Source organism: Antennarius striatus, chromosome 4 (assembly GCF_040054535.1).
Source record: "Antennarius striatus isolate MH-2024 chromosome 4, ASM4005453v1, whole genome shotgun sequence".
In the NCBI taxonomy this organism is placed as follows: domain Eukaryota; kingdom Metazoa; phylum Chordata; class Actinopteri; order Lophiiformes; family Antennariidae; genus Antennarius; species Antennarius striatus.
The window spans coordinates 9279629-9305835 of NC_090779.1; the positions used below are offsets into that span (position 1 = coordinate 9279629).

Genomic DNA, 26207 nt, shown 5'->3' on the forward strand with positions numbered 1-26207 from the left:
GATATCTATATTTCAATTGGTTGTTGAATATTCAACCTCAGTCTGATATGAAATCTTCTTTTTTATCCCTTCCTCTATTACCTGGTTCACATTAGATACAAGTTTTTTGCTGCAAGAAAGGAGAAACTGACACGACTAAAACAGACGAAATGACAAAATAAGGAGACACCACAACTCCTTGAGGTTGATCCTGTGACTAAAACTCCCCTTTAATGAAGGCCTCTAGAAAAGCTAAGGTTACATTTGCAGCCATTCAAATGCTTCACTTAATCACAGTTTTGATGCAGAAACTCTCTGCTGCTAAAATGAGTTAGTGCGTGTCAATATGTGACTATGTATTGTACATAGCTAAGGCCTTGCCCTAGCATGTGAAGAAATGATACCTCAGGGAGATACCATGGGATGAAATGAATGAATGAATGAATGAATATTATTAATTGATTGAATTCTGTATAAAAACTGGCTAACAAACAGAGAGCCTAACAATAATGGCATTATTCTCAAGCTATTGCATATTGTTTGGAGATGGTTACATCTGGTTGTGATAAAAATAATGGCATAACCAAATATAACTGCCATTACTTTTGTTTCAGTTGCAGGTGTCTCCATCAGGGAAGTGTTGGTCCAAAGGTCAGCCATGACATCCATCTCTGACTGTAGTTTACAACCCTCACTCAGTCCAGGAAGGACGACACAGAGACGAGCAGCAAGATGAAGTACCTGTTATTTCTGGGGGTTGCTTTTGCTTCTTTCCACATCAGCCATTCAAATATTCCAGGTACGTGGGTCGCACTTATTGTAAAATGAGTTTACGGACCAGAGGTTTACTTTTCAGAGTAGGTCAGGCGACTGGGCTCATGTTTAGTGAGAATGGATGAGCCTTGAGTATTTTTGGCAAAGTAAAATGTTTAGGACTGTGTGGGGGATGCTTTCTCAAGGTAAAAAGAAAAAGAAAAAAGTTCAATGAGAAATCCAAGCACTTTGTGGTGAACATAAGTCTTGACTTAATCATAGAAGTTCAAACTGCGTCCCTCAGCAGTGTATAATTGTATTGTACCTTTTACCTGACATTATGCTCACGTTGTAACTTGATGCTGAAGTCCACAATGATTGCCTTTAACAGCAAACAATGAAGAGAGAAGATGGTGTTTAGTGTAAGTGTGCACCTGAAAATGTTATGTTAACGGCTGTGTTAAGCTGACTGGACATTTCCTTCCTCCATAATTCTAAACTTCTGAACACTGAGCTCACTTCTGTCTGAGTCTGAGCAAAACAAACTAAACTTATGTCACCCTGCCACTTCATTTCACATCACCTCTGTGTGAATTATTGCAGGGGTGCACATTTTGAGCCTTCAGAGGTTAACCAGTTAGTTTCCCGCCAAACTCAATGGCATTTCTAGTGAAGAGTTTTTATTTAAAAAAAAAAAAAAAAAACCCCGTTGGAAACCACTTCCTTTTGTGAAATCTATTAAAGGTGGGAGGACTGAAACTCCACCATAAATTACACCTTTTATGACTGTCATAAAAAGAGGGAGTGGGAATCTGATGAGGTCAGTTAAACATTAGCTCTGAGATCACAGGTTGATGATTTCTACCGAAACATAAGGTAACTGTGCAATGGACATCTTACCACTATACCCCACAGCAAAATGAGTCTGATTAAACTACTAATTACTTAAAAACCAAAGAAACATTTTTTGCAAAGAAACTAATTTTTTATTTTTATTGTCCAACAGCTTTATGCCATCTGCCCCACGATCAAGGTGAAGGTGAAAACTATAACTTCGCCCTTTATTACGATGGTGCCAAAGACGAATGCTATCCATTCATATACAAAGGCCAAGGAGGAAATGCAAACCGCTTTGACAATGAAAGACACTGCATGAGAAACTGTTCTACAAAAGTAGGAAGTGTCTACCCCATAAATGGTAAGATCATTTTCTGAGTTTACAGTAATGAAAAGCTAATTAAATCATTCATTTTGTTTAAGCACAAACAAGGAAAATGACTAATGTAACATCACCTTCTTAAAAAGTAGGTGAAAACACTTTAAAAGCCAATTTCTCTTCCTGAATGTTTTCTGGACTTTGGAACTCAAACAGGATAATGACAGAATTTTATGGCCTAAGGAAAAATGAAACCAATCCCCACACATCACCACGAAGCCTCCACAAAAATTGTGAATAAGAAAGGTCTTCTTTAGACTGACAGCATTTGATTCTATGCAGGAATTCTTGCTTTGTGTCTATCAACCAACATGTCTGATGTATAACACGAAAATCTACATCACTAAAGTCCATGCAAGTTTATGTGTCGCTTTAATAAACAAAAACAATGTTGATTTTTTTTGTTCATCAATTGTTTTTTTTCAAAATGCAATTAGTTTTCCTTCAGTGCCCGCAAGAAAACGTCATCGTTAAGCGACAGCTGTAATCTGCCGCCACGTGGGGAAATAGAGAACTGCACGTTACAAATGAGAGCATCAACAAAACTGTGACAATTACTTGCATACATTTAAATAAATTGCATTCTTCTATGCCAATAGTAGAAACTTTTAAATAACAGTTTTTGATTATTATTATTATCAACATTATTTAAAAAAACAAAAATCACTGCTGTGGTGACGCGTATTGATGATGATGATGATGATGATGATGATGATGATGATGATGATGATGATGATGATGATGATGATGATGATGATGATGGTGGTCACAATGAGAATGATGTTGTGTCTTCACAGAATATGAGGCATGTCACTTTAGAAAGGCTGAAGGTCAGTGCAATGGTAAATATCTGAGATACTACTATGATTCTTTTCACGATAAATGCAAAAAGTTCCACTGGAGCGGATGTGTTGGAAATGGGAACAGATTTTTGTCCTATGAAAGCTGCAACCAAACCTGCCTTGGAATCCACGGTGAGCACAGTCTCTCTTAAATAATGACACATTTCAGGATGATCAGTATCTAAATCCATGCATTCAAAGTAACGGGTCAGTAATTGTATGTTTTTGAAAGCAGTAAGTGTTACATGTTTTGTTTCTTAGACGATGGTGATGAAGAGGAGGAGGCAGAACCAGACACTCCTATTGGTCAGTAGACATTCACTGAAGCCTTGACAAACGTCATGCAGTCTAAATGTACGATATACGTTGAACATTTTCTTTGAGTCCAAATTGGATTTCAGATCTCAACAGATTGCAAATGTCTGCATAAAATTTTAGCTACCCTCCATTATAAAAGCTGCAATGAATTTTCAAGAATCCTGCTCATCTATAACTCTGTTGTCTTCATCAGCAATCATCTGTGGAGTGTTGCTTGCTGCCATTGTTGCTTCTATCTTCATAACTGTGATTGTCTTGACCGTTAAGTCAAAGTAAGACATTTTTCTTTGTCTCACTTTTTATGTAAAGAATGATAACTGACCTAACATTATAGAATTAACTTTACTTGTAGTTGAACGTTATATTTAATATTCATTGTATTTCATCAGGAAAAAGACCCCCAAGAAGAAGACTTCAGGTAAAAGTGGAGACCCCAAGTCCACCTCACCGCTTCAGGAGCAGGCAATTGAAATGTCATAGAGAATGATGTCACCTCGTCGGACAAATATGGAGCGTTTACTAGCTTGTTGAGCTGTTATAACTCTACTGGTCCTGATACCGAACACTTGAACTGTTTGTCCGCTCTAATAACCTTTACAGTACTGCTCAATATTCTACATTGTTTCACCTCATGTCAAAGGTGATGTTCCTTAGGTCGTATTTTATTCCAACAGCTTTTCTCTTTTTTCAACAATCCAAAATAAAACCTTGTTAATTAAAAAAAAAGAAAAAGAAAACAAAGCTAAAGTTATTGGTCAATTGGTTAATAAACTCAGTATAATTAATTAGTAGCCATTAGGAGAGTTGATTCATCATTTATGGACAAAATGTTTTTTTCCCCATTTTTTTGTCTTATATGTAATCTGAGTTTGTTTTTGTTTTTTAGTTTTTGTTTGGGGTTTTTTTGCCATGTTTATTGTAGACTAATTTAATTTGGTGCATTTGGAATGTGATTTTACAGATCGAATGATTAATTAAGAAAACTGTGGGCACATGAGTGATTAATAATGTAGACTCAGTTCTAAAAACGGGACAGGTGAATGTTTGAGACAAACATAAACAGTTTGATATGCATACATTTAATTGATATGATCTTAACATTGTGGTCATTTTAGAATTTAAAATCATAATTGTATAATCAGTTGCCTAAAAAATCTGCTGAAAAATGTCTGAAGTTTTTCTCAGGCATGTGCCAGTGCAAACCCAGACACACTGTATTTGAAGCTTTCCTGTCCTGTAAATCATGAAATGTCAGTGTTCCCTAGCTGGGATATAAAACAGTTAATGTTGAAGTTGTTTGCAGAATAATATGACCTTATTTTATGGGGAAATAAGGAGTTCATTTTTTTTCACAGAAAGTTGTGTAAATTTATTAAAACAAACATTTTAACAGTCTAGTCTAATATGTTTTAAATGTCCTTAAACAATGTTGTTTAACACTGCCAAAATCACCTGGAAAGCAATTCTGTAATGGATGCAACATGGTATCAACAGGATTTTCCAAGCTGAGTTGTTTTATTAGTTAAGTAGAATTTGCTGTTGCTTATTTGATGCAAAGTTGCCTGATGTTATTGATGAAATACGACTATTTTACACCCCAACCAGCCATGTGTCAACTTTAAAAAACTGAAAAGGTAATTTAAATATTTTATCGCATAACCCCATTTTCATTTGGCAAATGGCACCATTTTGGTTAATTTACTAACTAACCAAATTCATAAGCACTAAAAAACTTTTCTCAAATAATGAAATTTTAGGATGGGCTCATGTGTTTACAGTACGTTTGAACATATATGTTCAATACAAGCTTCATGTTTTGGCACAATAATGATAATAATTATATGCAGATATACATGTATATAATATATATAATTATTATATATATTATATATAATTATTATATATACAATAATTATATATACATATATATAATATAATGAATGCAATAAATCATGAACAAGCATTCTACTTCTCCTTAAATGTGAACAAAATAAAGGTCAAACCTAATAAAAAAAGGGGGGCAAATTGTTTTTTTAATGTCTTGCTATTTGATATTCCTTTATTTTGGAACATGCTCGGTGTGTAAAGCAATGAGCATGTTCTATTATAACCTGCGCATGCAAGAGGAAATAGACATAGAAGTGAGTTGTACCTGTGTGTGTATGTTTGTGTGTGTGTGTGTGTGTGTGCGTGCGTGCGTGCGTGCGTGTGTGTGTGTGTTTGTGTGCGTGTGCGTGTGTGTGCGTGTGTGTGTGTGCATATGTAGAAAAAAAGTATGAAGTAAAAAAAGAAAGATTACATCTATGGTCACAAAACTAATTCATTCATTTTCTTGAAGATGAAACGATCAGTAATCATCTTGTCTTCAACAACTTTACCCGAATCCGCGTCGCTGGTGGGTTACACCCTGGGCAAGTTCCCAGTTCATTTCAGGGTTATGCAGAGACACCCATTCACACACACATACGTATGTTGAGCTTAGAGCGGCCAATTCACCAAAGTTGGTAGGACAACCTGGAGGAGCACACAAAGTCTGCACAGAAAGGCCCCAGGTGGAATTGAACCAGGGATGTTCTTGCTGTGAGGCAACTGTTATGTTAAAATCTGTGCTGATGAGCACTTGTCCCTGAGAATGATAATCCATCTCCCTGGCAGATACAGCATATCAAGCTGCTGAATTAACATTATTGCATGTTTGCCTTGAGCTGCTCACGATAAAATGCACAGTTTGCAAAGACAGTTATTAGCTACTACTTTAAAGACATTTCAGCAGGTGGTGTGACAACCATTTGCCTGTTGTAGTGCGACACGTCTTCACATGGAGTTGACCAGGTCATAGACTGAGGTTTGTGAAATCTAACTCCACTCCTCTTTAATGACTGCACAAAGTTGTGGGCAATTGGTAAGTACTGGAACATGTCGTACTCGCTCGGTGACATATCTGGTGGTGAGAATGCTGGCCAAGCAAGAACTAGGGTGTTTTCAGTTTCTAGCAGATGTGTGCATTGCAACATGACGCCTCTTGGGTGGAGAACCCAGATGTAGCTGTCCTGAGTTTGTGTGATTACACGTGGCTTGTGGTTGTGAAGCTGTCTGGATGTACAGACAGATTCTCAGAAACTATGCAGAAGGGTTAGGGTGAGAAATGAGCGTTCAGGTCATGACACTGCTCCAGGCAGCGTGTCAATTCCACGTTCACTTGAAACTTGTGCTACCTTTGATATGATAATAAAACTGCCAATTTGGACTGTCCTTTTATAATACACATCTGTACAATAATGCTGTCAGTCAGTGTTTTCAACTACACCTGTACTCACTCCAATCAGAAGGGAACAAGTCTTTGTTTTTTGGGTTTTTTGGGTTTTTTTTTTTTTTAGAAAAACTCATATTTTTTGTAAAGAAAAATCACAAAGTTTTGCATTCACGCTTTTTATTTTTCTGTTTGCGAATATAATTTTTAAAAAATTCACAAATTTAAAACTCATTTTGTCACAAAAAATATCTCCCGATTGCGCATGCGTGTCTCCGCAACAGACAAGACGGAGGGAGGAGAGCGTTTCCAGGACCGACTTCCGCTTTGAGCGGACTGACAGCCGGTAGACACAACTACGTCACTTCCTCAAGTTGTTTCCATTTGTTTGTGGCAAGCGCCAGCAGTTTTCTTGTATTCTGTGCACCCCAAAAACAACGTTCCCCTCTAATTTCAGTATTTTTCGGGGTGGAAACAGCAGCATATTTATTTTTGTGCGGACTTCAGCAGACTGAATATATTGGCGCAAGCTGCTAACAAATGTGTTAGCCAGGTCAGGAAAAGGCAGCAGCGTTTGAGCAGCTATCACTAGCTAGCTAGTTTAGGTTAATTGGCTAACTATTGTTAGCTGCCCGGCTCCTGTCTACCGGCTCCTGGGGCTTCACTGCAGCGGAGTTACTCGCTATCGTCCGCTGATGGAGTGCCCGCATCTCAACTCAAACGTGAGCTGTCCTGTCGATCTTTCGAGGTTCCCTAACGGGACTCCGTCGTCCTGGTGCTGCAGCGGTAAGAGAAGTGTTTGTTACCCCGTTTGAGTCCACCTGAACTAAATGTACAGGATTGTCTAAGTGTTACTGCTAGTTATTGGTCTATTTATTTCATGTAAGCAGGTAATGTAGCTCCACTGCGGCTGCTGCCACAGAGGCAGATCACAGTATAGGAGATGCTCTGCAGGTTTCATTCATGAAAGAATGGGCCATTCAGAACAATTCGACTGATAACATTGTCATTAACTATTTAGATGTCCGTAAGACTTCTTCTTGTTTTTACTCTAGTTTGCCGCTCCAATAAAAGTCCATGGATTTGTCTCGCCTGCCTGATGGTCCACTGTGGAAGGTAAGTTGGTGACTTAGGTGACCTTTCTGACTGTTGGACTGAGAAGTACATGTTTAATGTACATAACTTTTTCTTTGGTCACAAGGGTCACAGAGTTCTAACATTTTCCTCATAGGCTACTAAAATTCATAGTAACGTAAATTTTCTCCCATAGATGTGATCAGGGATGGTTCCTACCCGTTTGCTCTTCCATGTAATATTTATAGCAGTGCCTTTTCTTTGATATTTTGTGAAAATCATCGGTCATTTGGCTCAGTTTTTAGGATATTTCCCAAATCCTACAAGGCTGCTCTAATTACACTTATAAAATATTTGCTGGACTTAGATTTTTATTTTTTGCAATTTTGAACTGTATTGTTTAAGGCAGTAGGTCTAATTACACATTACCTTGTTTATTATCTGCATAAAAGTGAAACAATGTATGCAAATGTAAATGCTGACATATTTTCCTTTTTCCTTATGCAATTTCAGTAACAATATTTTTACTTATTTTATTTATCTTTATTTTATCCGAAGGTTTAATTGATATTAAAAATCTATTTTGCAAGAGAATCCTGACCAAGAGAACCTACAGCTCACAGAGTTGCAGTCATGCACAATACATGCAGATATACATTTAAAATCAAACATCCCATTTTGACTACAAAAAAGAAATGTTAATTTTAATTTTTTATATTTGAAAAGAAATCATGTGGGAATTTTTTCTGTATTTTTAGTGTATCCTACTGAAAAGAAAATGAAACAACTATATATACCTCTTCACCATTTTCCTTTATTAATAGGTACGTCAATGGACATGCCAAGAAACACTTTGAAGACAGCCAAGCTGTCAGTGTTAATCAAAAAAAAGGTGATAAACAGGAGAGAGAGAAAACCCATCATTCTGTCTGTATGGACTGCAGCAACTACAGTTTATTCTGGTGAGTCCTCTTCATGGACAGGTTTTCTTTAGGTCAGTTCTGTGACTCCCTGTTGGCCCTGCAGTAGTACATAATGTCCATCAAAATAGTTTTGCTATGGTAACAAGAAATGGATGCGTCTTTATATTTTATTATTGAAGCTAAAATGGTTTTCTGCAAACCTTGCAGCATTACTCTGGTCACAGGGTGTACATTAAGGTTTTAATGATAGCATTAATAATTACAGACACAGAATTATCTACATTGTTGCATGCCATTGTGTACCTGACTACATATTCATGTGTTCCAGTTTTCTTATGTAGTCTTGCTGCTTATAGATCATAAATCAGACCTTATTGTGTGACCTGATGAATGACTTGACTTTTATAGTTACAGATGTGATGACTTCATTGTCAATGACACCAAACTCGGGCAGGTGCGGAAGGTGAGGGAACATCTTCAAACTTTAGAAAAGTAAGTAACAAAGATGGGTGAATATTTTTAAGTGTGTTGGTTTGGCCATATTGTTTTAGTATAATAAAAAGGAAAATATAAATTAGTTTTAAAAATAGGTCATAAAAAGGCAAGGTATGTTGTATTCTAAAATCCAGATAATCACATGTAAAATATGTTTAACAATATAGCAAAAATGGATGAATGTGTAGATAAAGTGTTTTTCTATCTTACAGCTCAGCATTGATGGGTGACAGACAGCGGAAAAGAAAACTTGCAGACAGCCCAGTTTCAGAGAACAAGATCTGTAAAGACCTAGTAAGCAACTTAAGTTATTCCACTATATTATTTGAACTAAAATTGCATCCAATCGTTAATTTTCTCAGCACCAACCCACTCAAACATTGCTCACACTTTCGTTTTCCAAGTCCATTTTAATCTTGTAAAACTCCAATTAAATGAGTCACAGCAGGTTTTACAACAGTTCTACAACAAGTAACTGATCTTTCAGTGAAACTCGTTTTTTAGTCATGACTTTCAAAAGACCTTTTTAAAAAAATGAGATACATAGACATGTTTTTCCATCTCATTTATCACTGTAGGATGGAGCAGTATTAGGTCCCACTGGTCTGAGGAATTTAGGCAACACATGCTTCATGAATGCCATCCTGCAGTCTCTGAGGTAAGACTGTTTTCTCAAGACATGTGGATTTGCAGTCTGGTCCTATAGTGCTTCCCTCGTGTTCCCAGGGCCTAAAGACTAGAGAGATTACATTCTGGGACAAATTCAGAGGCCCTCTGCTGGCTCCTTGGGATAAAGACATGCCAGATTTCCCAGTGGAGTATTTCTGGCAACCTGGTGTGCATTGTACAAATAAAAGACAAGTAATGGGTCAATAAACCGATGTCTATGGATAGTATAGGAACAAGAAGTACATCAATGAACTGCTGGAAGAGATTTGATTTCGCATGTTCTTTGATTTTAAAAACCCTTTTGCTGCTGAGAGGCTAATATTTGAGTGTATCATTGAATGTGGTTTTATCGTGACCAAAGGAGGTAGTGATGAGCTTGTTTATTACTTTGAAGTTATTGTTCTTTGTTGATTTAATCTGCACCAAATAAATGTTCAGCAAACTAATAGTACCTAATGTTTTCTTGGAAGTTTGGAAAACAATCACAGTGTTAGAAGATTTATCCAAAATTTTGAAAAGCTGTCAGAAAATGGACTTTACCTGCAATGAAAGTGGAAAATAATGATATGAGAATAGAGAAGAATTTTCTCTCAGTTTACAACATCATTTTAATCTGTTGTACCACTCTAACACAAGGCATTGAGCCTGTTAATAATCTCTAGGAAATGTAATCACCTTTTTTTTTTTTACAGCAACATTGAACAGTTCAGCTGTTATTTCAAGGATCTGCCTGCAGTGTCTCTACGCAGTGGGAAGACTGCAGGAAGAAGGATGTACCACACTCGCAGCCATGGGGACAACAGTGTGTAAGGTCCACTTCTGGAGATTTGGAGATTTTCTGGCTCAATGCATTTTCTGAAGTCAATTACAGAATACAATGGATCTATTTTTAATGATCATACAAGACAATCGACCATCTGGGATGCCTTTTCTGGTAACCTTCCTAACACGAGCAAAATTCTGCTTCAGTGCAGGAATAGAATTTCACACTGTAATGCGTGGTTGTAACAATGGACATGTTTCACAGTTCCTCTAATTTGAAAATTAACACCTGTCATTCCCTGGACACAGCTGTAGGATGTGTGCAGAACCCTTAGTGACATTTTTTCCCCCCCCAAAAACCCCTAGTTTTCATTGCTCTGTCACTCATTGCAAATACTACCTGTAATACTGTGAGGCACTACTCTAATCTCACAACGCTGCAGCCCTTCCTGCCTTGATTGTGCTGCATCTTAAACATTCTGTCAGGGAGGAGTTTTTGCTCTTAACTTCACACAGCTTCGTACCCCGCTGTTAGTGTTTGTGGAGAGGAGTTTTTTGCCTTCGGTTAAATGTAGCTAAATGGTTTCTGTAAGATCTGAAATCTACACAGAGTGTTTTGTTTTGCGAGCTAACCGAGCACTCAAAGCCATTCCTGCTTATGTCTTCCTGGTGGCTTGACCTTGGTCTGCAGGTTGTGTGGCTTCCATTAAAAATACACGAGCCATGTATTTTCAGTGGATGGAGCAGAATGGGGAGCTGCTGCTAGTGCACTTTTTAAAAATGTTGTGCATTATCTGCCCAGAGTTGGTGTTATACGAGTTAAAAACCAACACTGTTGAATGTAATCTGACACAAGGTTTATTGTGTTTGAATGGTTAAGTCGTAGCGTCTCATATTTTGTTCGGACCCAGAGGTGTAGTAACCAAAATTTCAGTATTGATTGTCTCAGATTTTGCTGTGTGATAATAATATTTATTCATATGGAACAGGTCTTTGGTGGAGGAATTCAGAAAAACACTTTGTTCCCTGTGGCAAGGAAACCAGACTGCGTTCAGTCCAGACTCCTTATTTTATGCTATATGGAAAATCATGCCAAGCTTCAGGTGGGCTCAAGTTGTGTTAAGTATTTGGTCATAATGTAGAGAAGTGAATTGTTGTGTGTTTTCATGATGAAGAGGCAGCATGTATCACAACACAATATGTGAGTTGTTATTTAAGTGATGTCATTTAAAGCTGTGTGTTTGTCCAGAGGCTATCAGCAGCAGGATGCCCACGAGTTCATGCGTTACTTGCTGGACCACCTCCACAGGGAGCTCCAGTGCAGTCGCAACGGGGCGTCTCACCCGGTCTCACCTCAGGATGGGGTCAGGCTCTCAGCCACAGAGGGAAGGTGCTGCATGTAAGCCCATCTATAATTTTGTTCTTTCTCTTCTGGGTTAATTTTACATTGACAACGTAGACCAACATGAACAGTTTAGACAAACCACCAGACATGGCTTCTGAAAATGAAATTCCAGTATTTTGTACTGTGTTTTGTTTCCTTATTTAATCATTTAAAATAATATGATCAATTTATTCTCCAGTTGTTTGTTAGTTGGGATAATGTAATCCAGCTCTGAGTTGACTAGGAATGCTAAATTATGTTATTGGTAGCAGAATATAAAGTGTTTACATATTTTGATGCTTGTTAAGATCAATGTTTATATTTATTTCCCTCTGTTTGTCTTTGGACTCCTTACAGAAATGGAACAGCCAGCGTTGTTACATCCAACTTTGGGGGTTTGCTTCAGAATGAAGTCAACTGCTTGATATGTGGGACAGAATCTCGGAAATTTGATCCATTTCTTGGTAAACAAGTTGAAGATGGACTTTCTTTCTTCCCGGCATGCTTTCTGAAGAATGTAGACATTTACTTAATGGTATATAATTAAAGGGTTATAACTTTTTTCTGTCCTGTACATCAGATCTGTCTTTGGACATTCCTAGCAAGTTCAGACAAAAGAGAAGTAAGGACCAGGAGCCCGGGCCAACATGTACCTTACGTGGTATGTTTTCTAATGTTGGATTAGTTTGATGTTCTCTTTGCACTAGTGAAAAATTATGTACCGTATTTTCCACACTATAAGGCGTACCTAAAAGCCTAACATTTTCTCATAAACCCATAGTGCCCCTTATAATCCGGCGCATCTTATATATGGATTAATATTCATATTAATATTGGTTAAAAACATGATCGCTGGAAAAAAAGCTGGCAGTCTGGCCGCCAGTCATGCAGCACTCCGCCACCAGAGGAGCACCCTTTACAAGGCACTCGGGCCTACGCCCCCTAAGAACGGTAGTCAAGGGGCGTCACTGAAGTCCCGGCTCTGACTGAGCTTCTCTCAGACGGTAGAGCAGACTGTAGGAGCACCGGTGATTACGTAGCAAAACATGAGGAACTTTCAACAATTCTATGAATAAAGTTTGACTGACTGACTGATCTCAGTATTTCCTAACTATTTGGCATCGGAAATAACCCACTTTACACTTAATTGGTCTTAGAAATGCCATTGTGCTGTCATCTGGAATCTAGTGACGGTCCATTCTATTAGTTTGTGGAAACACGGAGAAATTGGCATAAAGGTGAATGAAAGACCCTCAAAGCTGAACTTCCAGTCTTTTTTGAAATTTCAAGAGCAGAGTCACTGCTAGACAAAGGTGCCAACGGTTGTGCTGCAATTGATTTACAATTGTAGTTGATAGCTCTGGGTGGGCGGCGGAGGGGTGCACTCAGGCTCGTGTATTCTGTCTGCAGCGACGTGCGGTGAGATTCACGGCGGTGAGACACCGACGTTAAAGTCAGTTCTAGGAGTAAAACAGTGTCGCATTTACCAGTAAATTAGCAGCCTGACATTAAAAACTAGTTAAAAAATTGTTTAGGACACACAGCAGCAAATAGCTGCACCTCACCTCCGACTGGACTACCGATCGATCGAAACAATATTTAATTAATAAACGAAGAAGAACGTCGAAGCTTAAATATCTGCTTCGAACTTCAGATCAGGAAATAATCCGCTCTGTTCGCACTGACTGCACTCGTAATGAATTTAACCAGTTTTTAATGTCAGGTTTTTTAATATGCGTGTTGACTTCTTTCTAAGATGGCAAAGTGATCAAGTGATCAGGTTTCCCTGATGAGGCTCAGAATGGCTTATTGACATAACAATAGGGGCCTTTCAAAGGTAGTCAGGAAGTCATGAATGCAATCATGACTGCCTGAGCATTGAGGCTTTATCTAGTGGACGGATTGCGCAACTACAGCTGCTGCAGTTTATCAAATAAATTTTATTTTTATTGTGTGTGCCTTATAATCCGGTGCGCCTTATCTATGAAATAAATTATAAAACTAATTATTGAGGGTGCACCTTATAGTCCAGTGCGCCTTATAGTGCGGAAAATACTGTACTTCTGATATTAACAATGTTTTTTTTGTTTGGCTCTATGGTAGACTGCTTACGCAGCTTCACAGACCTGGAAGAACTTGATGAAACAGAACTGTACTTTTGCCATAAGTGTAAAAAGCGACAGAAATCCACTAAGAAGTTCTGGATCCAAAAGCTGCCAAAGGTATGAAACCAGAAAGTCACAAATCTTTCTTCCCTTTTGACTAATTTGACCAACAATATGTAAATATGTATGTTTTCATGTAATTAAAGTTTTTATTTCCAAATGAAGGTTTTATGTCTGCACCTAAAAAGGTTCCACTGGACAGCCTTTTTGAGAAATAAGGTGGATACCTATGTGGAGTTTCCACTCACAGGCCTGGACATGAGGGGATACTTACTTGAGGTGAGCACAAAGTAGCAAAGTTTGGTCATGGAATTACACAATATAAATTTAAGATGTTGATTTCCAAGGAGAGATTTCAAGAAACAGTACAAAGCTGTTACAAAGTGTTTAATTTAGAGAAACAAAGATAGTCTGTAAAGAGAAGAGTGGATTTCTTGTTAACAAGGTAATTTTAGGATTAATCCTGAATTATCGGGGTACTTCAATGTGAATGTGCTCCTGAGTGCTTCAGGAATACCTTGGTTGCCTAGTCAAGTTGATGGCCGCTGGCATTGGTAGATTTAGCGTCGCCCCTCTGATGTGGTGTTGAAATTCTTTCATCACTTACTTGCAGACACATATTTTGAATTGCAGTCATGTTGTCTTCAATTCAAACAGAAAAGGACATCAACTCTCTAGTGTGCCTGGTTCCTTCCAGGGGTAGCAGTTTCTCAGTTACAATTTCACTGTTGACCAGAAACTGATGATATATATTTCTATAACAAGGCAAACAATTATGTTTTGAGATATGTCAAGGATTTCTACTTTTGTTTTAGAGCCTAGTTGAGATCAGCATCGTGTAATGATATATTCATATACTCAGTTTGATGGAAGCTTGAGTGACCAGTGTTGGCCTCTGCTGGCCCACCAGAGAAACACTGCACCTGGGAAATGATGGAAGCGTCATAAAACTACATCATGCACAAACAAGACTGAAACAATTAGCTGACTACTGTTGTTCAGAGTCTAAATGTCATTTTCTGATAAAAATACTTCCTAATTTGAAGAATCATTCCCATCCCATCCATTTTTGTTAGTAATACAACTCTTTTGGTTGGGATCTTGTGAATATACAGGCTTTGGCCTCGTTGCCAATTAATGGTGGTGATTTTTCAGTTTTGCAACATTGTGACCAAGTGATCATTAAAATGACATGCATAATCATTGGGCTTGTTTTTACGATTTTTATCTCTGGAAAATTAAAGTGAATGTTGAATTCCATTTAACATTGAAATGTAGTTCCATTTCTTGGGCGTTCATTTATAGGGCAGGAGTGTAAACCATTTCCCTTCCAAAGGAGTGTCATACAGGTGTTTTTAAAATCCTATCTTAACAACACCTGTATCTTGCTAACTCAAACCACTCCCAGTGTTTTTAGGAAGAATTTGACAAACCATAATTTGGATGCAAAACTTGATTTTTTTAATTTTATTTTTCTTAGAGTGAGACTTTTATCATGTAGACATCTCCCAGTGCTAAACGTCCTGTAGATTATTGATCTAAGGTGCGATGTGTGGGGTAACTTTGGCCATAATGGACTTTGCTTTTCTTTATTTGCAGCCAGAGATTTCACTGCCTGGAAGCTGCTTGTATGACCTTGTTGCTGTTGTGGTGCATCATGGATCTGGGTGAGGAGAATTTCAGCTTGACCACATGAACAAAGAGTTGAAATTAATGCCATCCGATCTGTTTCATTGTAGCTCAGTGTTTTATTAAGAAGCACAGCAGTGCTGCAGCACTGTGTGCATATCAGACGTGTGTGTGTGTTTCCTTTGTCACCTGAATGTGTCAGGTATTCAGAAGCATGCAGGAAGTGCTTTGGTAGCCATGGTAGCAAAATTACCGTCTGGATCTCTCCATTAAAAAAAACAACCTCGCAACCATAATTCTGTACATTGACTAAATGTCATTCAACCTGTGACTGTACAAACAAGTCAAATTCAATTTCGCTAAAAAGCTTTGCCACACAGCCAAGGTTAAAAAATACACATTGATAGGCATTACACTGGAAGTCCTTCAACGTGTTTTTAGATATGCTCAGAGGAACCGCTTGTCAGATGCTATTCCACTGCTGTCCTCTTGGCGGCGATGTTGCATTACTATGCTGCTGTGGAGTTGAACATGCTTTCATCTCAGCAGCAGTGAACCATGTCCAGTAACGTACGTGGAGCAGAACATGATATCTGTGTGTGTTTGCAGGGTTGGATCGGGGCATTACACAGCATATGGCAGCCATGAGGGCCGCTGGTACCACTTCAATGACAGCACAGTCACTCTGACCAATGAGGACGCAGTGAGGAAGGCCAAGGCCTACATCCTTTTCTACGTGGAGAAGACTGAACAGGTGGTGTCAGAGAAGACACCCACCAGCAGCAGAGCCACTGACAGGGTTTCATCAGACGCGATTGGTCAGGAGGACGTTGCAACAGGGACTCTTGCCCCAGACGTGGTTTTGATGGACTTGGCAGCCCCACACGTGAATGCTCTGGACGTGGCAGTCACAGATAATGCTGTGCTGGCAAATGAGGGTGGAGACATAGCGGGTGGAGACATAGCTGGACTGCGTAATGCTGACACAGCTTCACTGGACGCTGCAACCGATAGGGATACCTCAGACAAGACTGCAACAGAGGAAGCCAGCCAAACTTCACGAGCCGTTGCACAATGAATCACTCTCAGTCCAGTTCGTCGCTCCATTTTGGTGTCACCTCAGTCCTTGCTTGATTTAAACATTTGATTGTCACACTTTAATGTATATCCAGCTATCGTTTCTTTTTTAACGACTACACGATGGCATCATGTGTCATTGCTTTTATCGTGTTTAGTTTGACTTTATGCATTTATTCCTTTTAATGTGTATTCCTCTGAGGCAGACCTCTATGTATGTAATGGATTCCAGAGGTAGTTATTGTCTCAAAGCCTCGGAACACATCATTTGGGCCAAGGCTCTGTCATTGTCACAATGTTGTAAAATTTTTACAATCTGTATCATTTCCACGTCTTGTAAACCTCTGTGTTCTGTTTTACATTTATTAGGGAAGTTTTTAGGACACATAATACGATGTATTCATTGACTGACAAGTGCTCCTTAGATTTTATTTCTTGACCAGCATCAATGTGAAAGAACCCCCCAGCAACCCAGTAAATCCATGACCATGTCCAGACAACATGGAGCTGTTATTCTTTACAAGACTAGACATTACATTTCTAAACACTTCAGAGTTTCATCTGCTGGCTGCAGTCTTTGCTCTTTTAAATCACAGACTGGTAAAGGCCCAGTGTCTGCTGCCACACATTCTAACAAGAAATTACTAAATCAACCTGCTTTTGATGCGTGATTCATACTCTCTGAATTCTTTCATGTGATAAGTTTTGTAAACTGTAGTTGAATAGTGTTCCCAAATGCTGGTAAGGTGAGTTAAATTGTTGAAAAAGGAATGATTCATTTAAAGATTAATCATTCAAATGAGTACAGGAATTATATTTGAATTAATGACTGAATTTGAGAGTTTTGGATATTTAACTTTTCTCAACTTGATTTACAGAGTTTAGACTGGAAAACTGAAAATCATTTTTCAAGTCTTGATTGTAAAAAAATTCTTGAAACCATAATTTAATGAAGATCATTTCTTTCTATGCCTACTTGTAATCCCCTCCGCCTGTAGCTGACAGTCTGGTTTGTTCAGGATCTTTATTAAATATCCATGTTTTACTCCAGCTGTACTTGAATAATTTGTCAGTCGGTCTCATGCGCATTACAAACTACCTTATTTTATGTACAAATGAATTGCCTCAACGCTATGTCTTGTGATAATAAACAGGCATTGATGAGTCCACCTACGACTTCGGATAGGAGCTGTTTTTATTTTTCTGTTCCATACAGAGAACATTTTGCTCACATACATAAGGACTTCCTCCGTGACACGTGCCAGCCAGTCAGCCTTTTAGCTCTGGCAGGAACAAGCACTCCTATATGATGAGGAACAGCTGCTCTAGCTCGCCTGCTCACAGGTGGCTGAGAGCTCGCCGCTCTCCATTAAGTTACCTTTTCCTCCCCCCCTCTTCATTCTCTTCCTCCTAAAGGCTGGATTGCAGCTGCTAATAATAAGCTCACATTGCGTTGTGTTCGGCAGATCAGAGGCTCTAGTTAAGGACATCATGACACAGTCACAGTACAGCCTGTTATCAGACTTCCAACAGTGGCATTTCCCAATGTCCTGCATTGTGCTAACAAGTGGAACAGGACAAAACTAGAAATGCTGTGCAGAGGTGTTGACATAGATCGAATGGGATTTTGCCATTGACATGTTGGTATGTCCTGTATTCTCACTCTGCAATTTCAGACCCAATGAGTCATAACTAACTGTGTTCTAGTCCTAGGATGTGACTCTGCACTTTGATTCATTTGAAGGGTTTGCCACATTGAGATTATCATTCAAGCAACACCATAATAAGATCACTCCAAATAATCTTCATTTACTCCAGTGTCATATGTAAATGTGATCTATATAATATCATTCTGACAGCAGGACAAGTGTTTTTAATGATACTCTAGTCAATGTTTGCTCTTCCCTATAAAGAGGGGACCAAATATTATTGTGTTTGTTGCCCTACGTCCGTCATCTGTGTAGCTGGTGGTAGAAAAAGAACACATACAACCAGTAGGTCCCTATAAAACTTCATTTTTTATGGGTCTCCTGCAGAAAATTATCTCATATATGATTCTTAAAGTTACAGTCTCTGCTTTTCTGGCATTGGAAAAAAAAAAGGGAAAATCTCCTCCTGCACTGTGATGTTTAAACCTCTGAGAGGACTAATAAAACAAAGAACATTCTTCAGTGAACGGTGGCTTGAGTCTCAAAAAGAATCGAACATCTTAACTGTTTATTTGTTAACAGTGTTGTATTGCAGTAAATTCTAGAAGTGTTTATCTTTTTTTTCTTGCCACTTAGTGTGCATCTGAGATCTAGGCCAGGGCAGTGTAAACATCTGGTCAGTCCTGTTTTTGCTGCCTGTTGAGAGCCATGACAGATGGAAAGGGAGTGTATGGCTCAAGCACTTCCATCTTTGACCGTACCGGCAGTTGTCTTCCTAAAATAGCCATCATTCCCTAGCCTTATATGTGCAGGCCTCCACTGTGTGCCTGAGGAGGCATCACGTATCTAGGCCACACAATACGGACTTCAGGCTCATTGTTGCTGCTTACCAGCAGGCCTATTGCCGCCTCGGGGACGAGGCCTCTCTTTCTGCCTTAGTGCGACTCGGCATGCATCTAACACAGCTCAACCGTGAATGTCTCCTCCACCTTTTCTCTTTTCTGGACAAGGACAGCCGGAAAAGTCTGTCCCTGGCCTGTCATCAGTTGCACGAGGTTTTCTTGGACCCCCACCTCTGGAATCTACTCCACTTCAGCTCCCTGTGTGAGCTGAGGAGGGATAACTTTGTGCTGGGACCGTCGTTACGCTACTTGACTGTTTGCTGGTACTCCAGCAGGGTGCAAGTGTGCAACATTGAGGACTGGTTGAAGACCTCGTTCCAGAAGAACCTCTGCAGCAAACATGAAACCCTGGTCAGCTCTTTCCTGGCCCGTGTCTGCCACATGTAAGTGTCTATGTGTGTTTCTCCACTGCTTTCTGTACACTCTGGAAAAGATAATGGACAAAAAAATTTTTTTGATGGTCTTTGAACAAAAAGAGTGTCAACAAACAACACATGCGCTTCTGAGTATTCTTAAATATAATTTGGAGGTTTAACCATTCGGCTTGTGGCCCCTTACAGACATACTATGCAGGATTTTTTTGTAAACAAAGCAGATGATTTACTGCTATTGGACATGGATGCACAGATAAACATCAATTTTAAATGTAGTAACTCTTCTTCCAAAGTCATTGACATTCTTCCAGCAAAAATTTAGAACTGACGGAGGGCAGGGTTTACACACACTGTATACCTTTGAACAGTATTGACCTGTGAGGTGCAGTCACCTGTGTGACCAGTAAACCAGAGCTGAAAAAACAAAAATGAAAGGTCCTAGAGAAAAAAAAACCCTGTCCATAATCTGAATCAAGCCTAAGAGGTACCTTAAACATTGTAGGAGAATGACCAACGATATACAGTACATATACAGTATATTGATGTTGTGGTGATCCAGATTGTCATCTAGATCCAGGACTGTTTATCATTGCACAGTTTGGGAAATGATGTGTGAGGCAACTACGTTGTTGCCTCACACATCATGGATAATGCCTACAATACTTGGGTAAACATCTCAAAATAATATACGCATAAGATCTACCAAAGATCAGAACCATGTGTCAATCCAGTTCTGCTGATCCAGAATGTTTAAATTGGTAGGGCGCATGGAAAATTCATGTGAATGAGATCACATATGTTAATGCTGCAGCCTTTAAGTAGAAATCATACTGAAACTGTGTTGATTCACTTGAGATCAGAATTGACATTTTTGACGTTGGACACTGACCTCGATCCTGAAGAAAACCAGGATCAGTAAATGGCTCTTGTCTGTCGAAAAGCTAGGAAACTAATTTTGATAGTTTACATAAACCTTACATTTTACCATTTTATGTCACACACAATCACATTCAACAAACTTGACTGACTACACTGTTCAAATATGTCTTGTCTTGAGAGAGTTGTCTGTCAGGGTCGTCCACAGGATTGAAATTGTTTTCCCTCAGAGGCACATGGCTCACTGAAATTACCTTGTTTAGCTGGTAGCAGAGAGCAAAATCATTAGAAACAGATGTTGTTTCCTGAACTGACTGCTGAGACAGAAAAATCACACATCTGTGGGATCCTATTGAGTAAAGCATCTGTGGTCAGGCATCAAATTATCTTTACTAAATGATGTGACAGTTCATTTAGATAGGTCCCTGAAATGTAGTTCTATTGGTTTTTGGCGCTGCGTGTCTCACTGGCAGCAGGCACGACTTAACTCAGAGAGGCATGAAGAGACCTTTTGGAAATCTCTCCGAGGCAGCCAGTGACCACCACCGATGTGAGGGAGCCTGGCCGCTGCAGCTGGATGGGCCAGGGGGAGCGAAGCGGGGCAGGCCCGCTGACTCAGCCTATGACCCTGTGAGGCTTTTCCTGGATTGTGAAACTAGAGTTGCAGGACATGAGCGCTGCGAGATCCAGTCAAAACTAGAACCCCTTGCTTTGAAAGGCACACTCATTGCATACTGATAACCCCTCCCAAAATGTCTCAGGGAGAAGGAAGCAAGCGCACGTGACTCAGTGGGAGGGGATGCAGAGAAGCTGTGGGGGTGATAGACTGATTTGGATGCAGACCCTCCCAGTCAGCTGCAGACGGGAGGTTAACACAGCAGGTGGAGCCTACAATTGGCTCTTTGTTGCTGTCAGAGGAATGAACATGTGCGTCTGTCTCTGCCTGCCTCTTCCTGGATAAGACTCCACACAAACTGTGACGCCACGCTCGTGACTTTTTTTTTCTTATCTTCATGGAAAAAAACGATACAACTTGTCTTTGGGCGTCTTTGTGGTTTAGTTTGCAATGCAGCGCTCCCCCAGTGCCACACTACATTTATCACAAAGAATGTGGTTACTGGATTTTAATTGGTTTGATGTTAAAAAATGTTCAACATGCCATGTGTGGGTTGCACAGTGGGTGTCACAAAAAGGTTTGTGTGAGTTTTTCCTGGTTACTTGGCAACTTCCTTGTAATATCTGTTATTCATTATGTGAATAAACACCACAATTATGTCATCAGGCACTATTTCATTTATAAAACATATGTCCAAAGAACACAGCTGCAGCTGAGAGTTACTCTCAAAAATAAAAAAAATATACAAAACACATGTAAGGAACTCAAACCAAAGCACCTGATCGTCTGAGGTCCATCTAGATAGATAGGAAGACAGGTAGACAGACAGACAGACAAACAGACAGACAATAGATGCGTTATTTTTGTCGATGGAAATGTATTTATTGTAATTTTAAAACTGTAAATGAAACATTACCAACAAATAACTATAAATACGATGAGTTTCCCATGATGTGCCATGATGAGTCAGTTAGGTAGTGTGCCGATGAGAAGAGAAGAGAAGAGATGAGAAGAGAAGAGAAGAGAAGAGAAGAGAAGAGAAGAGGCTTTTAAGGGGCAGATCAAGACAAAGTAGCATGCAGATAACTTTTTGTTGAACAACACACAAGCATGCACACAGGCACGCACACACACACACACACACACACACACACACACACACACACACACACAGACACACACACACACACACAGACACACACACACACACACACACACACACACACACACACACACACACACACACACACACACACACACACACACACACACACACACACACACACACACACAGTTGATGTCAAACGTGTCCTAGACTGATCTATCTTTAATTGAATAAAGCATGTGACATGTCTCACTAATGAATGAATATGATAATAATAGTTTTAAATGAATTAGACTTCAGCATACCCAGCCTTCCTTTGCCTACGTTTATATTGTTGATATAAATTATATATATAGATATTGACATATAGATCTTTTTTTACTGCCGTCATGTTTACCTCCATTCATGTCCGTCTCTGCTGAGACACACTGACTGTAGTCATTAGAGCCTGAATCTCTAAACACCAGCTGCTTTCTTGTCATCCCCCCCTCCATTCCTTGCAATTCCATCCTCTGATAAAGCCTCACATTAACTCTGTGTAGCAAAGCAATGGGGCACGTGGACAGGCTTGGTTGTCCCATGCTCAGAGTTGACTGGGACAGTATCCTCAACACTTGCAGGCAGCAGGAATACGTTTTGCTCACATGTGGTGAAGTGGTAAGATTATGTAAGTCTTTATGTAATCTGCATCAGCGGACATGAACGACATCCCTGATCTGTTGCCATCGGTGTCTGTCTTCTGTCTCCAAACTGCTGACTTGCCCGGGCAATGCATTCCTGATACAGAGTGGAAACATCCAGGAATAAAACAGACATTTCCGAGCAACAATGGCTATTCATTATATTTTGATATAATATCGGCAGAATTAGGCTTGTGAGGTAGTAGTTTTACCATGATATGATTCATCAAACATCCTGTAATTGTTCAGTACAATAGATCCATCCTTCAGTTATTCACAAAAGGGTTTTTTCGAGACTGGAAGCACTTGATCCCAGTGCAGCAGTTTGCACTGAAACAGCATCTTGGTCTCATATGTTTGACAGATCACACTGCTGCATTCAGTGGTGTTTGCTTGCCCACATATAGTTCAGATGGGCTCTTCAACTATTTGCTTTCAACTCTTATTTGAAACAATTCATGGGATCTGAGGAGAATTTGTCTGAAAATACACACACACACACACACACACACACACACACACACACACACACACACACACACACACGCCCATGCCAATCAGCGTTGTTTACTTAACTCTTGCTCTTTCTTAACAAAACTAATCCATAGGTAGTTCTGCAGTTATACATGCCGGGTTGTGAAGAGTGCTGAAGTAAATTTGCACAGGATGTCTGTATGTACTGTTGTACTAAGACACATGCAAAGAAAACTCATTTTAATGCTGTACTCTCTGTGCCACAGGTCTACCAACCTGCTCTCACTGACCCTGTCCGGCTGTGGACACGTCACAGATGAGGATGTGATCTCCGTGCTGCAGAACTGCAGGAAGCTTCGCTCCCTGCACCTGGAGAACTGCGTTCGCATCACCGACTGCAGCCTGGATGGCATGGTTATTCATGGAGACAGTCTGAAGGAGGTGAAAATAGACTTCTGCAGGAACATCACTCAGACAGGATTGCAGGCTGTCAGAGAGAAGAGGCCGGACATCCAGCTGAGTGCTTATAAGAGTGTGGATATGATTCCAGACAGCAAGCCGGAGGAGCGAATGTCACACAGGAGGATGGTGCAAAATGATGTGATGAAAAACCTTCCTGTTGCAGGCATCAGGAGGAACTTTGGGAATTATCCGTAACTTTTTTTTTTCTTCTGACAAATAAAATGACCATACTTGATTTGTACCAGCATTTGGTAAAAGTGCTCTTTGCAATAATTTTCATAGATCTTTCCACAAAATATAAATAGTTTTTCTTTGCCAGGGAAAATTCTGGACCTGCGACAGAGTTTGATAGAGTGGCCACACACACACACACACACACACACACACACACACACACACACACACACACACACACACAATTATCCCTAATCAAGAAATAGTTCAACTAAATTTAGGGAAACATGGTTATTTTCATGCTGAGAGTTAGCTTAGCTTAGCACAAATTAAAACGTGGTAAGCAGTTACATTGACTCTGTCAGATGGTAACCAAATGCACCAAAGCCAAACACCGGTGAAAGTCACCGGTCAACAGGTAGCACCTCTTTTGGTTTGACCGGTGACGCATATTGTAAACCAACGTTTTATATATATATATATATATATATATATATATATATATATATATTGGAGTGAATCTATTAACACCCATCAGAAAGGAAAATTCAAAATGCTTCTTTAATGTACTTTGATAAAATGAAAAATCACACATTGGAGGAGCGAGGCACACCTGGCCAGTACAAAAAAAATGAAAGGTGCGTGATTATATTGTCTACTCTCTCAGACTTGATCTCAGAGGCAGAGATCTAGGAGGACAAAGTATGCCTGAGCTCTGATTGGAATCACCTTATATAAGACTGTGAGATGTATTCAAGTAGGTTGATTGGGGGTGTATGTAAAAGCCATGGGACAACTTTATTGCATGCTATGGCTGCAGGGTGCTCAGCTCTCAATTAAGACCAGTTATTTTCACACAAGTTAAAAGGAGTGACTTTTTTCTATATTAATGTTTGAAAGATCATAATACTGTGCAGTTTTTCTATTGTCTTATTTCCCCTTTCCTACTTATTTATATCAGGTTATTTAGGGTTTTTTTTTACTCAGCGTGAATTTTTGTATCTTAATTAAATACTGTACATACTATTTTCCACTGTGTTAAAAGGGATAATAAAGTTTTCTTTGACTAACAGTCTGAATCGTAATGTTAGTTTGTTTTAATCTAATTAATTTAATCAAATCAATTTTGATTGTTTTTATTTGCCAAAGACCGTTATGTATTATTCCATTTATACAGAGTTGGTGGAGTTGTTAATGTAAAATATGTATTTATGACCTGTTCGTGCTCATTAAATATCACCAAAATGATTCATAGCAAGAAGGTCCTGGGTTCAAATCCTCCTGGGTTCAAGTCCCAGGAGGAACCCGTTTTACAGCTGCTTGTCTGCTGATATGCTTTGCATAAGGCTAAGACAATGGGCTTAAATTGAATACAAACTCTAGACTGTGGAGTTTGTATGTCATCCCCAACTCTGCATGGGTTCTGGCTTCCTTCCACCACCAAAGCATGTAACAGAGGTGAATTGCTGACTTTAAATTGCCCATAGGCACAAAGGTGAGAGTGATTGATTGTCGTGCCCCCTTTGACAAACTCTTGACTTGTCCAGGGTTCCCTTGACTCCAGTGGTAGATGGGACACACTCTAACTTTTTATTGATATATTATTTGGATCTCAGATGGGTTTCTCAGAATCAGCCGAGACATCCGGGATGAGTGTTGTGGACTACGGGAAATTTTTATACATTCACCAAAAGTATATTTGAGAATAATTTTGTTTTTTGTTTTATAAGTAAAAAAAATGAATGTGAAGACTTTTCAGTGATTGTGCTTCTAATTAATTTTTCTCTATTGCAGCCCTGCAGGAACTATTTGTAACAATGTGTAAGGCCTACCGAAAACCACAGCATATATTACACTAACCTTTTAGGCTCATCTACAAATGCTACACCTTTGCTGTAAAGGCTTATGTATACTGGGTGGGGAGACTTCAGTCACATCCGGCTGCCTGCAGCACTTCAGAACAATAACAGGGCTAAGAAGGAGACTAGTTACAACGTGACTGGATCAAAGTGTTATTCTGTTCTCCTCTATGCTTCAGTGACTTCATAAGAAGACAGTCTTGAAATACCAGATGTGTAGATGTGTCCTTGAATGCACTACTTTTTGCTGTGTGAGCTATGCAGTCACAATAGATTCTTAGGTCTGTCTAAATGGTGAAGGTATGAAGCCCAGGAAATTCTCAATAGCTGCCATTCAAATGTTTAGTATTAAAATAGTCAAATTCAATTAAATTTCTCTTTATCATCATCAATGTTTGTATGATAACATGGAAATCCTATGAAATATAAATCATCCATGTGTGTCAAATACCACAGTGGGGTTCTGAGGGGTCAGAATCGGTCCCCCTTGTTATGAAACA

At 39.3% G+C, this 26207-nt stretch overlaps 3 protein-coding genes across 4 annotated transcripts; all 3 read left to right on the forward strand.

Annotated features, from left to right (window-relative positions):
- The first annotated feature begins 692 nt into the window (after positions 1 to 692).
- On the forward strand, positions 693 to 4946 carry si:dkeyp-73b11.8 (BPTI/Kunitz domain-containing protein). Its single transcript, XM_068313947.1, has 6 exons — positions 693 to 778; positions 1739 to 1930; positions 2746 to 2922; positions 3052 to 3096; positions 3302 to 3380; positions 3498 to 4946. The coding sequence occupies exons 1-6, from the start codon at positions 712 to 714 to the stop codon at positions 3586 to 3588; spliced, it is 651 nt and encodes a 216-aa protein (XP_068170048.1). The 5' UTR covers positions 693 to 711; the 3' UTR covers positions 3589 to 4946.
- Positions 4947 to 6775: 1829 nt separating this feature from the next.
- On the forward strand, positions 6776 to 17696 carry usp3 (ubiquitin specific peptidase 3). Of its 2 annotated transcripts, XM_068312888.1 has the most exons (15): positions 6776 to 7144; positions 7414 to 7474; positions 8257 to 8394; positions 8764 to 8847; positions 9063 to 9144; positions 9429 to 9508; positions 10212 to 10325; positions 11271 to 11384; positions 11531 to 11680; positions 12023 to 12129; positions 12246 to 12326; positions 13769 to 13887; positions 13996 to 14109; positions 15430 to 15497; positions 16069 to 17696. In XM_068312888.1, exons 1-15 carry the CDS (start codon positions 7054 to 7056, stop codon positions 16535 to 16537), a joined length of 1872 nt encoding a protein of 623 aa, XP_068168989.1. In that variant the 5' UTR covers positions 6776 to 7053; the 3' UTR covers positions 16538 to 17696. The 2 variants fall into 2 exon arrangements, with proteins under 2 accessions (XP_068168989.1, XP_068168991.1); XM_068312890.1 differs by lacking the exons at positions 6776 to 7144; positions 7414 to 7474 and adding an exon at positions 8033 to 8129 and having other exon boundaries at positions 16069 to 17694.
- Positions 17697 to 19041: 1345 nt separating this feature from the next.
- Positions 19042 to 24356, forward strand: fbxl22 (F-box and leucine-rich repeat protein 22). The gene is made up of 2 exons (XM_068313570.1): positions 19042 to 19470; positions 23479 to 24356. The coding sequence occupies exons 1-2, from the start codon at positions 19136 to 19138 to the stop codon at positions 23867 to 23869; spliced, it is 726 nt and encodes a 241-aa protein (XP_068169671.1). The 5' UTR covers positions 19042 to 19135; the 3' UTR covers positions 23870 to 24356.
- Positions 24357 to 26207: the final 1851 nt, after the last annotated feature.